We start from the raw sequence: 14,878 nt of genomic DNA, 5'->3' as shown, positions 1-14,878 counted from the left end.
ATAATTTACAGAAATTAATTAATTCAGAATTAAATAATTTTAAAAAAAAATCATCAAAAGTCGGAATCTTTTGCAAAAACATTGTTTTGAGAAAAAAGTAGCTTTCTATTTATTTATTATAAAAACAATTTTGCGAGAATAAATGAGAACATATGAGAAAGAAAATAAAACAATTTGCAAAGGACAAAAAAAAAATATGTGTGTTTTTTCTGAAATTAAATCATAATTTACAGGAATTAATTCTGAATGAAGTGACATTTTTTATAAAAAAATTTTTTTATGAAAACAACTCGTGATCCTATTAGAATAAAGTTTTAATTTTAGACAAAAAAAGCCTAAAATAAAATTATAACCACAAAAAATTATTCATATATCTTTTACCATAAATGTAATTTAAAAAGACTCAACTACACTAAATTAAACTTGGCTGTGTGATGGATGGAAAGGCACTCTACAGAGACCCAAATATGGGCATGCAAGAAATTCAGAATTCTGTTTTCCACAATGAGTCCACTTTAAAATACAGTGGAGCCAAGTTTCCAAATCATAGGGAATGATATAAAGTAAATGAAACTGTTAACCGTACAGAAAAGTTTATTTATTTATTTAATTTTTTAAACGTTCTCAATTATCGTATGTAGAGTTTGCAGAGATACTGTCCCCTAGTGGCCATTTATAGGTGCCGCCTGTGTGCACTTTGGTTTGCATATTCTTGGTAAAATACCTATGAAGGTTCTCATTCATCCAGGTCGTTTTTTTTATCTCAAGGCGTTCAATCTTTCTCAAATGGACTGTTTGGTTTGTCTTGGAAGACGTTTTGCCGCTCATCCGAGTAGGCTTCATCAGTTCGTGCTCATAGACTTAGATTGGTCAGATCTAGTCCAGCGGCTGGTGCCAAAACCCCAAATGTTTATACTCCAAAAACCAGGAAGGTGTGCTTGGGCAATTATGGTTTCGCCCGATCGTAGTGAGAAAAACAACTGTTTTGATGCAAACTAGCAATCCTAACCGTCAAAGCCAACGACAGTCGTTGAAGTGTAAATTCTCCTCGTTAGCATTGAGGTATTGTGTGGCAGAACCATCGCTGTGGATCGACTACTACCAGTCCAAAATAGTTGGAATTCCCCCCGCGTAAGCATTTCATGCTGTTCTAAACAAATGGCATTCTGGTCACCTTCTGTGACCACAAAGTCTCTAACTTCTAGTTATTTGTTGGAGGCTAAATTGCAGAGTCTTTTAGGAATGGTTGAAAGGACAGTGTTGTATGTGGGGAGACAGGTGGTGTCGCAGACCACCTCCTCTTTTCAGGGATGGTTTTTCAACCTTGACATAGACGGCTTCCCCCACTCTTTCGTAGCATCCGTCCTTCCCATACTTGCCAACCCTCCCGATTTTCCCGGGAGACTCCCGAATTTCAGTGCTTCTCCCGAAAATCTCCCGGGACAACCATTCTCCCGAATTTCTCCCGATTTCCAGCCGGACAACAATATTGGGGTCGTGCCTTAAAGGCACTGCCTTTCGCGTCCTCTCTCACCTGAAAAGGAGACTATTATATACGTCTCCGTTATCCATAGGTTTATCTATAACCCATAAAGTAGGCAGCGTGTGTTTATTCCAGCCGGCATGTTAATACACTGACAAACAACATCCGGATTCCCATTATGCATTGCTTCAAAACTACGGCAAGTAGTAATGTCCAAAATTTCCAGCCGGACAAACAATATTGGGGGCGTGCCTTAAAGGCACTGCCTTTAGCGTCCTCTAACCTTAAAAGGAGACTATTATATATGTCTCCGTTATCCATAGGTTTATCTATAACCCATTACACGATGGCCGAATGGATATAGTCAGAGAAGCTAAGCACAAGGTGGCGGCAACGCAGTATTATGGGCCACCTTGCAAGCAACATCCCGTTCTCATTTGCGGATGTTTTCAACAAATCCGTGAAGGATATGTTCCCGGATTCAGAGATGGCTCGCCAGTACTCAAATGGCAGAGCAAAGGCTACTCAAATACCGTATTTTCCGCACTATAAGGCGCACCTAAAAACCACAAATTTTCTCAAAAGCTGACAGTGCGCCTTATAACCCGGTGCGCTTTATATATGGATAAATATTAAGATTCATTTTCATAAAGTTTCGGTCTCGTAACTACGGTAAACAGCCGCCATCTTTTTTCCCGGTAGAACAGGAAGCGCTTCTTCTTCTACGCAAGCAACCGCCAAGGTAAGCACCCGCCCCCATAGAACAGGAAGCGCTTATTCTTCTACTGTAAGCAACCACCCGCCCGCGTAGAAGAGAAAACGCGCGCGGATATTACCGTACGTTTCATTTCCTTTGTGTGTTTACATCTGTAAAGACCACAAAATGGCTCCTACTAAACGACAGGGATCCGGTTCATGAAAAGACACAATCTCTCCATCCGCACACGGATTACTATTTCACAGCAACTGATATTCCTGTGAACCGCACTGTGGATACAACGGGAGCACGTACGGTGAATATTCGCACCACAGGGAATGAGAAGTCATCCTTCACTGTGGTTCTAGCTTGCCATGCTAATGGCCAGAAACTTCCACCCATGGTGATATTCAAAAGGAAGACCTTGCCAAAAGAGACCTTTCCAGCCGGCGTCATCATAAAAGCTAACTCGAAGGGATGGATGAAGAAAAGATGAGCGAGTGGTTAAGGTAAGTTTAAGTTTACGCGAAGAGGCCGGGTGGCTTTTTTCACGCAGCTTCGTCCATGTTGATATACGATTCCATGCGCGCCCACATCACGCTGGTTTTAATATATTATTAAAGTTTGACTGACCTATTTGACTGTTTTTTTTACATTCCTTTAGCGCAGTTAGATGCGGCTTACAACACGGGGCGGCTTATAGGTGGACAAAGTTTTGAAATATGCCGTTCATTGAAGGCGCGGCTTATAACCCAGTGCGCCTTATGGTGCGGAAAATACGGTAAGTGTTATTTTTTTTTAAGTAAGCAGCAAGTACAGTAGTTAGTAGAACAACTGTGAATTCTAGCTATAAATATACTCCTCCCCTCTTAACCCTGCCCCCCGGCCCCTGACACCGCCCACCTGACACCCCCCCCCCCCCCCCCCCCCTCCCCCAATCTCCCGAATTCGGAGGTCTCAAGGTTGGCAAGTATGGTCCTCCCTGTCCAGAATCTTTACATTTTCTGAAAAAAAAAAAAAATTAAAAACCATCCCTGAACAGAGGAGGTGGTCTGCGACTAGGGTTGCAAAATCCCGGGAATATTCAAAGTTGGAAACTTTCCATGGGAATTAATGGGGAATGAATGGGAATAAACATTGAATGCAACATGCCAGATCTTGCAGCATGATTATTAGCTAAAACAACCTGATTTAATGCAAATTCAGTTGAATTTCAACCCTTCACAGTGCATTCCTCAATCACATGTGCAGTGCATTCTTCCATCACATGCACAGATAATTCCCAGCATGCTACACACTACACCAGGGCTATTGAGGCCACACTAGTATTTGAGCCCAAGGACTTCATCCGGTCAGGTAAGTTTTGATGGTATTACTGGGGTAAATATATTTGATCCATGGTATTTCATTGCTTGTTACTGTATGACTGTAGACTACTCCAGCAGACTTCCACTCAAGCTAGCTAGCTGTTCCTGTACTTGTTCAATGATTTCGGGGGCCAATATCTCTAGCTAGCTAGGTTTATGTACCACCACAGTCTCATAATGAACGGAAAATATTTGCTGATAATGCTAATTTTCTCTATGTTAAATCCCATTAATTTATGCTAACAACGTTAGCGATCCGAATTGACCTTTTTTGTGATCTGTAAAGTTCAACTTGCAAATGCTAAATCAAAAGGTGTAGTTTCCTCCGCCTTCTGTTCTGCTAGCCATTCTGTTGTCATACAAGAATGTAGGTTATAGTTTGACTTAGCATGCTGATTGGGTGTTCATTTATTCATCCAGCCTATTTCTATTCATTTGTCCATCAGTCAAATGTGTGTATATGTGTAAATAAATGAACACTGAATTTCAAGTATTTCTTTTATATATATATATATATATATATATATATATATATATATATATATATATATATATATATATATATATATATATATATATATATATATATATATATATACATATATATATATATATATATATATATATATATATATATATATATATATATATATATATATATATATATATATATATACATATATATATATATATATATATATATATATATATATATATATATAAAATATAAAATATAGGGATGTCCGATAATGGCTTTTTGCCGATATCCGATATTCCGATATTGTCCAACTTTTTAATTACCGATACCGATATCAACCGATACCGATATCAACTGATATATACAGTCGTGGAATTAACACATTATTATGCCTAATTTGGACAACCAGGTATGGTGAAGATAAGGTACTTTTTGAAAAAAATAATAAAATAAGATAAATAAATTAAAAACATTTCCTTGAATAAAAAAGAAAGTAAAACAATATAAAAACAGTTGCATAGAAACTAGTAATTAATGAAAATGAGAAAAATTAACTGTTAAAGGTTAGTACTATTAGTGGACCAGCAGCACGCACAATCATGTGTGCTTACGGACTGTATCCCTTGCAGACTGTATTGATATATATTGATATATAATGTAGGAAGCAGAATATTAATAACAGAAAAAAACAACCCTTTTGTGTGAATGAGTGTAAATGGGGGAGGGAGGTTTTTTGGGTTGGTCCACTAATTGTAAGTTAATTAAAAAAATAAAAAATAAAAATAAAAACATACCGATAATAAAAAAAAACATACCGATAATTTCCAATATTACATTTTAACGCATTTATCGGCCGATATCTCTAATAAAATACATATATATATTTAACAGTGTTAAAGTTGTTTATACGGCCACCCTAAGTGTGACCTGTATGGCTGTTGACCAAGTATGCGTTGCAGTCACTTAAGTGCATTTGTAGAAGCCTCATACAACACGTGACTATGCCGGCACGCTGTTTGTATGGAGAAAAAGAGGACGCTAAAGGCAGTGCCATCACGGCACGCCCTCAATATTATTGTCTGGGTGAAAATCGGGAGAAATTCGGAAGAATGGTTGCTTCGGGAGATTTTCGGGAGGGGCACTGAAATTCGTGAGTCTCCCAGAGAAATCGGGAGGGTTGGCTAGTATGGGTAGGAGCGAGGCAGGGTAGTCTGTGTTTGAGCAGGGGGTCGAGGATCGAGGAAGGCAGTCAGGAATCCGGATGTCGACAGGCAAAACACGATCACGGATGACAGGGAAGTCACTGCGGGAGACACAAGGGACATGAACAAGGGAGACACGGAGAGAGAAAAGAGAAGGCGAGCAAAGCGCAGCGGAGAGAATGCCAGACGTGATGCTTACTGGGAAGATAAGCGACGTTCTGGCAAAGGTTCCTCGGGTCCGCTGGTCTTTATGCCGCTCCCTCTCATCAGGTCCAGGTGCGCTGATTAGTGATCGTCTGCAGGCTTGTTGCTGCGTGGGCATGCTGCGCTTAGCGCGAGCAGGAGCTGCCGAGAAAACGTGGGTTCGACTCCGCGCCGTGACTCTGTCGTTGGCGTTGACAGTTAGGATTGCTAACTACGATCGGGTGAAACCATCCTTGCCCAGGCAAACCCCCGTGGTTTTTGGAGTATAAACATTTGGGGTTTTGGCACCAACCGCTAGATCTGACCAATCTAAGTCTATGAGCACGAACTGATGAAGCCCACTCGGATGAGCGGCGAAACGTCTTCCAAGACAAACCGAGCAGTCCAGTTGCGAACGATCGAACACCCGGAGATGCTCGGTAAAATGTGTTCATTGTATTGCTCAGGCTTTATTAAGCAGATATTCCTATGTTCCATTTCTGGGTCTATGGTTGTCATCGCACTTTCCACGCTGGTACACTTTACTCAAGTTTTGTCCGATTTTTGAAGTATTTTCTCCCCATTTCATGTCTGGGTCTTCAGGCTGTGAGACTACATCAGTCAAATGTCACATCATCACCATCATCACCACCACCGCATCCTCTCAGGCGCGCCTGTCTCCTCAATAACGCCCCGCATGACTCCAGCCATGTAATTTGTTTGTCTCGTGTTCATACGGCATGAATAATGCACCCGACCTTCTCTTCCCTTTGAAGGTGAAGCTCCAAAGATGTTTCTCCGGACGGCGTCCTGCTTTGTCCGAGGAGCTACGCTGCACCGCAAAAGCGTTTTGTTTTTTTTATCCTAATTTTCTCATGTCAAGCTGTTCAAACTCAGACAACATGAGCGGGTCGAACGCCAGCCACCTGCTGACGGCGCCATCCGCCGGCAAGTTGGATCACTACCTAGACAGCTACGATTTGGACTACGGCATTCCTCCCGATGAGATCCCGGACACCACGCAGGGTCAGGCCTTCTTTGTCGCCACTATCATCATCGGCGTGGTGCTCGTCTGCATCATACTCGTCTGCGGCTTGGGGAACTTCATTTTCATCGCCTCCTTGACGCGCTACAAGAAGCTACGCAACCTCACCAACCTGCTCATCGCCAACCTGGCCATCTCGGACTTCCTGGTGGCGGTCGTTTGTTGTCCATTCCTGGTGGACTACTACGTGGTCAAGCAGCTGTCGTGGGCTCACGGCCTGGTGATGTGCGCTTCCGTTAACTATCTGCGCACCGTGTCGCTCTACGTGTCTACAAACGCCTTGCTCGCCATTGCGGTGGACAGGTGAGTCCATCGGGGAACTCCTTCATGTCAGTCATACTTCCCATGCTTATGGCGTAGTGATGTGCGATACCAATGATTCTCTTTTTGATCCGATACCGAGAAAAATTCTGGCTGGTATCGGCGATACCGATTCGATAACCTTCTGAAAATATACATAATGCGTCTGTTGAAATTTAAAAAGTTGTGTATTTGCAAATAATATTTGTGTGTTTGTAAATAATAATAAAATAATGTATATATATATATATATATATATATATATATATATATATATATATATATATATATATATATATATATATATGGGAAAAAAAATCACAAGACTATTTCATCTCTACAGGCCTGTTTCATGAGGGGGGGTACCCTCAATCATCAGGAGATTTTAATGGGAGCATTCGCATACCATGGTTTATATAGGGCACAGAGTGGGTGGGTACAGGCTGGTGTAGGGGCGTGGTGATTGGCTCATGTGTTACCTAGGAGGTGTTTCCGTCTATGGCGGCATGCTGTTACAATTTCGCTGCGCTTGTTGAGGGATGACAGGTCTGGACGGTAAATAATAAACAGTTTTCTCTTTCTCATGAAACAGGCCTGTAGAGATGAAATAGTCTTGTGATTTTTTTTTCCCACACATACATATATTGCGCTCTACTACGGTATCGAGCACTATTTTTTGGATAACCTTATTAAGACATATATATATATATATATATATATATATATATATATATATATATATATATATATATATATATATATATATATATATATATATATATATATATATATATTTAAAGACAAAACTTTGTGTTATAAGTGACTAAGTATATTATTATTAATTATTAGTTTAAAAATGCCAGCTTTTTCTCATTACATTTAGATTTCTTGCTGTTTTATTTACATTTTTAATCTTGTTTTTATATATATATATATATATATATATATATATATATATATATATATATATATATATATATATATATTGTAGAGGTCGCTTCCTAGCGGCACCACTGACATACACTTCACAGGAGCCAGGCGTGCGAAGTTGAACAAAGTTTTAATGTACATAGATATTATCAAAGTCTTTTCTCCAGCAGAACGTGACTTTTCAGTCACGTCCGTATCCTCTCTCCCCTCCTGTTCCTGGCCACTCACTGTTAAAGACAACAGATGATGAGATTAACACGTACCACCTGTGAAATCTAATCACCTGCCAGCTGTGTCTCGCCGTCAGCACTGCCACGCCCCCGTCTGATGGTGCTCTGTCCTCAGCATCATGGACAGAGGCGGTGACCTTTGCTCCTGCAGGCAGCGCTGGCCACCTATATATATATATATATATATATATATATATATATATATATATATATATATATATATATATATATATATATATATTTGTAATAAATGTAATATCTGTTTATAGCATTTTTTTAAAATGATCAAGATGACCTGCCATACTTGACTTGTCAGTATGCGGCCCGTGGTGAAAAAAGTTTGGACACCCCAATATAAAGTATTAGAAAAAGCTGGCATTTTTAAACTAATAATTAATAATAATATACTTAGTCACTTATAACACAAAGTTTTGTCTTTAAATATATATGTCCTCAGCACCATGGACAGAGGCGGTGACCTTTGCTCCTGCAGGCAGCGCTGGCCACATCTCCCTATATATATATATATATATATATATATATATATATATATATATATATATATATATATATATATATATATATATATATGTAATAAATGTAATATCTGTTTATAGCATTTTTTTTAAATGATAAAATATCAAGATGACCTGCCATACTTGACTTGTCAGTATGCGGCCCGTGGTGGAAAAAGTTTGGACACACCAATCTAAAGTATTAGAAGCTCTCAAAATAAAAATATAATATGTACTTTAAATGTAAACAAAGTTTAGTTAGTGCGTTAATTAAAAAATAAAATAACACTAACTTGTCCACACGTTTAAGTCAGGACTTTGGGAAGGCCATTCTGAAACCTTAATTCTAGCCTGATTTAGCCATTCCTTTACCACTTTTGACGTCTGTTTGGGGGTCATTGTCCTGTTGGAACACCCAACTGCGCCCAAGACCCAACTCAAATAACTGAAAACATATTTTATTTTTCTAGTTTCTTCAAAATAGCCACCCTTTGCCCACTGCTCCCTTCACCTCCCAGGGGGTGATCAAGGGTGATGGGTCAAATGCAGAGAATAATTTCGCCACACCTAGTGTGTGTGTGACAATAATTGGTACTTTAACTTAACTTAACTTAACTTTGCTCTGATTACTGTTTTGCACACTCTTGGCATTCATCTCGATGAGCTTCAAGAGGTAGTCACCTGAAAGGGTTTTCACTTCACAGGTGTCATAGTTTTGATGCCTTCAGTGACAAACATACTTGCCAACCCTCCCGGATTTTCCGGGAGACTCCCGAAATTCAGCGCCTCTCCCGAAAACCTCCCGGGACAAATTTTCTCCCGAAAATCTCCCGAAATTCAGGCGGACTCAGGTCCTCCACAATATAAAAAAGCGTACCTGCCCAATCACGTTATAACTATAGAATGATGGAGGGCGAGTTCTTGGTTTCTTATGTGGGTTTATTGTTAGGCAGTTTCATTAACGTCCTCCCAGCGTGGCAACAACACACAACAACAGCGGTCACTTTTTTGTATACCGTAAAGCAGTTCGTCTGCCGTAAACAGCAATGTTGTGACACTCTTAAACAGGACAATACTGCCATCTAGTGCATTTGATGAAAGCACTTTTGTGCGTGCCACACAGCAATGCATCATCAGAGAGGGTGTTCAGCATGGTTCGAAAAATAGTGACAGAGAATAGAACAAGGATGGACAATTCAACCCTTAACTCAACAATGAGTAGATGAGTGTTATGTGTGTGTATATGTGTAAATAAATGAACACTGAAATTCAAGTATTTATTTTATATATATATATATATATATATATATACATATATATATATATATATAATAAAATATATTTAAAAAAAAAAAAAAAAATATATATATATATATATATATATATATATATATATATATACTCCTCCCCTATTATCCACGCCCCCAACCACGCCCCCGCCCCACCCGACCACGCCCACCCCCACCTCCCGAAATCGGAGGTCTCAAGGTTGGCAAGTATGGTGACAAATCTACAATGTAAATAGTCATGAAAATAAAGAAAACGCATTGAAATGAGAAGGTCTGTCCAAACTTTTGGTCTGTACTGTATATATTTACACATGTAGTGTTGATCTATTTACTTTTGCCGTGTAGCTTGTGGGGTAGTTTTCTAAAATTCTCTGGGGATAGCTTCTTCAGTAGCTAAGCTACATTTAATTTAGAGTAACTCGTAGCTTAGCTTACTACATTTTCCAGGTTTGATTGATTGATTGATTGAAACTTTTATTAGTAGATTGTACAGTACAGTACATATTCCATACAATTGACCACTAAATGGTAACACCCGAATAAGGTTTTCAACAGTCGGGGTCCAGGTTAATCAATTCATGGTAAAAATATACGTTTGTATACTATCAGCATAATACAGTCATCACACAAGTTAATCATCAGAGTATATATATACATTGTATAAACAAACTGTAGTATATACATTGTATGTAGCTTGCCCATCACTGGTTTTAATACACGCAGACGAGGTATGTACAGTATGATATCAACAGTGATATTTTCCTTCCTCGTTTTTGATGAATTCATGGAATATATTTAGTACAGTTGTGTTGAAACCAGGGCTGGGGGATCACAATATTTGGCCAATGATACAGACTATAAGAAAAACAATAAGTTATTTGAACTGCGATTTTGTCCTACAGAGTCAGCCTACTTGCAGAATAGTATTGAGAAGATACAGCTGGATGCACTTCATGATTCAACTTTTTAGTATGTTTAATTTACGACTGTTTGCCTGCTGGTTGAATGAGCGCCGCAATTGCACGGGTCTTCCCATAACACTGTTGAAATATTTGCTATGTTCATTATCCCGTTTTGGCATTTTTATTACAAAGAGCCTGGAGCTAAATATCACGTCTGATGCAACCATTCTACAATGTACAGTTTGGACAGTGTAATACGATTCCACATTCTTGCAATTATGATTTGACGGATAGCCTGGTTCTGTTCAAATCGTATTCATAGATGTTCATGTGACCATGGATAATGCTATGGAGAACTATTGGACAGAGTAGTTAAAGGGGAACATTATCACCAGACCTATGTAAGTGTCAATATATACCTTGATGTTGCAGAAAAAAGACTATATATTTTTTTTAACGGATTTCCGAACTCTAAATGGGTGAATTTTGGCGAATTAAACGCATTTCTATTATTCACATCGGGAAGCAATCCGCCATTTTCTCAAACACGGAGTCAAATCAGCTCTGTTATTTTCCGTTTTTTTCGACTGTTTTCCGTACCTTGGAGACATCATGCCTCGTCGGTGTGTTGTCGGAGGGTGTAACAACACGAACAGGGACGGATTCAAGTTGCACCAGTGGCCCAAAGATGCGAAAGTGGCAAGAAATTGGACGTTTGTTCCCCACACTTTACCGACGAAAGCTATGCTACGACAAGAGATGGACCCTAGCTTCCCTGGCCTGCTGACATCAACTCCAAAACGGGACAGATCAGCTTTCAGGAAAAGAGAGCGGATGAGGGTATGTCTACAGAATATATTAATTGATGAAAACTGGGCTGTCTGCACTCTCAAAGTGCATGTTGTTGCCAAATGTATTTCATATACTGTAAACCTAGTTCATAGTTGTTAGTTTCCTTTTAATGCCAAACAAACACATACCAATCGTTGGTTAGAAGCATACTTGCCAACCCTCCCGGAATTCAGCGCCGTAAACAGCAATGTTGTGACACTTTTAAACAGGACAATACTGCCATCTACTGTACATGCATATGTGACCCACCCATAATGTGTCACATTATTGTGTTGATTTATTTATTTTATTTTGTGGTTTGAATTCGTTTTTGGAGCTGTCATTCCACATTTATCAGTATTCACATTGGTCAGTAGGGGGCAGTACTCCCGTCCAAAAGCAGAACCTGGTAACTCACTTCTAGCTGATTTTGATAAAACAAACGAAAACCAATCTATTTTATATTAAAGTCCCATCCATTCACAGAGATTTGATTTCTGCTTTGTTGATGTTAATTGGTATCCGCAATTCCAGCCTGCAATTTTCGTTCAGAATGTCCTAGTAACTCCAAAATTATTATCAGCTCAGTTTTGACCAAAATTGAGTTACTGGGTTTTGCCTTTGGACGGGAGAGTAGGGCGTTTCTTCCCAATTGAATGCTATCACCTGCAAACCGGAAGTGTCTTGTCATTTTGATGAGCGCGACCAGTCTGTGAACAATTGAAACGTCCTGTGTGTTTTTTCCTCCTGTATAACAGGTTAGTTTTGGTGAATCAACTCACTGAATAATATCCATGTGATCTTTATAAGTTTAAGTACACATTCTGTTGGTGGAGCCTAACTCTAAAGTGTTTGTGAGTTGTAGTTTGTATTTGTGAATGAATCCAGTGCACAGCTGCAGTAATCAATACAAAAAGGCGACGTGAGTGCGCAATGTTTATATAGGAACTTCTGATCCTAATTCAGACTCCCAAATTAGAGCTCCCGTTTTCTTATTGATTTTATAATGTATATTTGTATAATGTGTGTGTTCTGAAATAGTGACAGAGAATAGAACAAGGATGGCCAATTCAACCCTTAACTCAACAATGAGTAGATGAGTGTTATGTGTGTGTATATGTGTAAATAAATGAACACTGAAATTCAAGTATTTCTTTATATGTATATATAAATATACTTATATATATATATATATATATATATATATATATATATATATATATATATATATATATATATATATATATATATAGCTAGAATTCACTGAAAGTCAAGTATTTCTTATATATATACATATATATCTTAACCACGCCCCCAACCACGCCCCCCGCCATACCCCCGACCACGCCGCCCACCCCCCATCCCCCACCTCCCGAAATCGGAGGTCTCAAGGTTGGCAAGTATGGTTAGAAGGCGATCGCCGAATTCGTCCTCGCTTTCTCCCGTGTCGCTGGCTGTCGTGTCGTTTTCGTCGGTTTCGCTTGCATACGGTTCAAACCGATATGGCTCAATAGCTTCAGTTTCTTCTTCAATTTCATTTTCGCTACCTGCCTCCACACTACAACCATCCGTTTCAATACATGCGTAATCTGTTGAATCGCTTAAGCCGCTGAAATCCGAGTCTGAATCCGAGCTAATGTCGCTATAGCTTGCTGTTCTACCCGCCATGTTTGTTTGTATTGGCATCACTATGTGACGTCACAGGAAAATGGACGGGTGTATATAACGATGGTTAAAATCAGGCACTTTGAAGCTTTTTTTAGGGATATTGCGTGATGGGTAAAATTTTGAAAAAAACTTCGAAAATAAGCCACTGGGAACTGATTTTTAATGGTTTTAACCCTTCTGAAATTGTGATAATGTTCCCCTTTAAGAGTTCCTATAAACAAAAGCTAATCTTGAATGAAACCATTAATTTAGACGACAGGCTGAAATGAGGTTGTTGTTTTTTTGCAAGTCATTCATCAACATCTTCCAAGAGTCATTACTGTAGTCGATGCCTGTCCGTGTTTTTATTTCGACTTTGCCATTTGCGCTAATTGAATCATTCAAGACAATTCCCTAGGTCTGCCAAAATGTAAACACAGTGCAAGAGTGAGTGACGACAAGTTTTAAACTGTCACCCCCCAAACACCTGCTACCCCATAACCGAGGAACTTAAATTCTGGCACGAGTCTTCTTTGGTAATCATTCTGCTCAAAGGCATAATGGAAAGAATATTAACTTGCCTGTGTTGTTTTAGGTACATGGCCATAGTTCATCCTCTGAAGCCCAGAATGAAGTATGAAACAGCCTACTGCCTGATTGCCGGGGTCTGGATTATTCCTATTCTCATCTCGATTCCTTCAGCATACTTCACCTCTGAGACCGAGTACCCACACAGCGGGACCGCCTTGACCCCGGTCACTCACAAATTCTTCTGTGCTCAGATCTGGCCGGTGGATCAACAAGCGTACTACCGTTCCTACTTCCTCTTCGTCTTTGCCGTGGAGTTTGTTGGACCCGTCATCATCATGGCGTTGTGCTACACCCAAATTTCCCGCGAGCTCTGGTTCAAGAACGTTCCCGGTTTCCAGACGGAGCAGATAAGGAAGCGTCTGCGCTGTCGCCGCAAAACCGTGATCGTCCTCATCGGGATATTGATGGCGTACATCCTGTGTTGGGCGCCCTACTACGGCTTCACCATTCTGCGAGATTTCCATCCGACGCTAATCTCCCGCCAAAAGAATTCCCTGGTGGTCTTCTACATCATCGAATGCCTCGCCATGAGCAATAGCATTATTAACACCTTCTGCTTTGTCAGCGTGAAGAACAACACCGTTAAGTACCTGAAGAAGATCGTGCTGCTGCGCTGGAGGTCCACATATGCCCCGAGTCGGACCGTGGATGAACTGGATTTGAGGACCGTGTCCTTGCCGGTAACAGAGGAGATTGAATGCATTAATCTGAAGTAAGCATAATCACTGACATTTCGGACTTGGAACCAATGATCACTTAGGCTGGATTTACAATGCAGTTGATATCTGATTTTTTTGAGGTGACTATTTGTGTATTTATTCAAGTGACTCGTGTCTGATGTTATTGCATTTACTGAGTACCTGAAACAACCCGTACGTGCCAAAATGTGGGTCAGTATCGGGTAGCAACAATACACTCTATCTAAGACTACCACTCCTTTTCAACACTCGTCTTTAGAAAAATCATAACAGAAGGTTTAGTCTCTCGCTGGCTTGGGGACTGGTTGTCTCCTGCTTCTCTCATGCCTTGTCCTCGGCCGGGCGCGCCTGACTATGTCCTGCCGCTGGCCAGCCCGGCGTGGACGGTGGACCCTGACCTGGGGGTTCTGTTGCTGGCCGGCCTGCCTGTGTGTGGCCGGTGGTCCTCCGTTCCCTGGACTCCACATCTGCTGTTCTGGGTTGGGCTTTC

The 14,878-nt window shown here is 40.0% G+C and overlaps 1 protein-coding gene across 1 annotated transcript; it reads left to right on the top strand.

The window, feature by feature from the left end:
• The first annotated feature begins 1,837 nt into the window (after positions 1 to 1,837).
• Positions 1,838 to 14,574, top strand: prokr1b (prokineticin receptor 1b). Its single transcript, XM_061927029.2, has 4 exons — positions 1,838 to 1,867; positions 3,456 to 3,474; positions 6,305 to 6,758; positions 13,695 to 14,574. The coding sequence occupies exons 1-4, from the start codon at positions 1,838 to 1,840 to the stop codon at positions 14,404 to 14,406; spliced, it is 1,215 nt and encodes a 404-aa protein (XP_061783013.2). The 3' UTR covers positions 14,407 to 14,574.
• Positions 14,575 to 14,878: the final 304 nt, after the last annotated feature.

Source organism: Nerophis lumbriciformis, linkage group LG02, assembly GCF_033978685.3.
Source record: "Nerophis lumbriciformis linkage group LG02, RoL_Nlum_v2.1, whole genome shotgun sequence".
Classification (NCBI taxonomy): domain Eukaryota; kingdom Metazoa; phylum Chordata; class Actinopteri; order Syngnathiformes; family Syngnathidae; genus Nerophis; species Nerophis lumbriciformis.
Note: the sequence above shows the minus strand (reverse complement) of the source record. Positions and strands in the feature narration are given on the sequence as shown.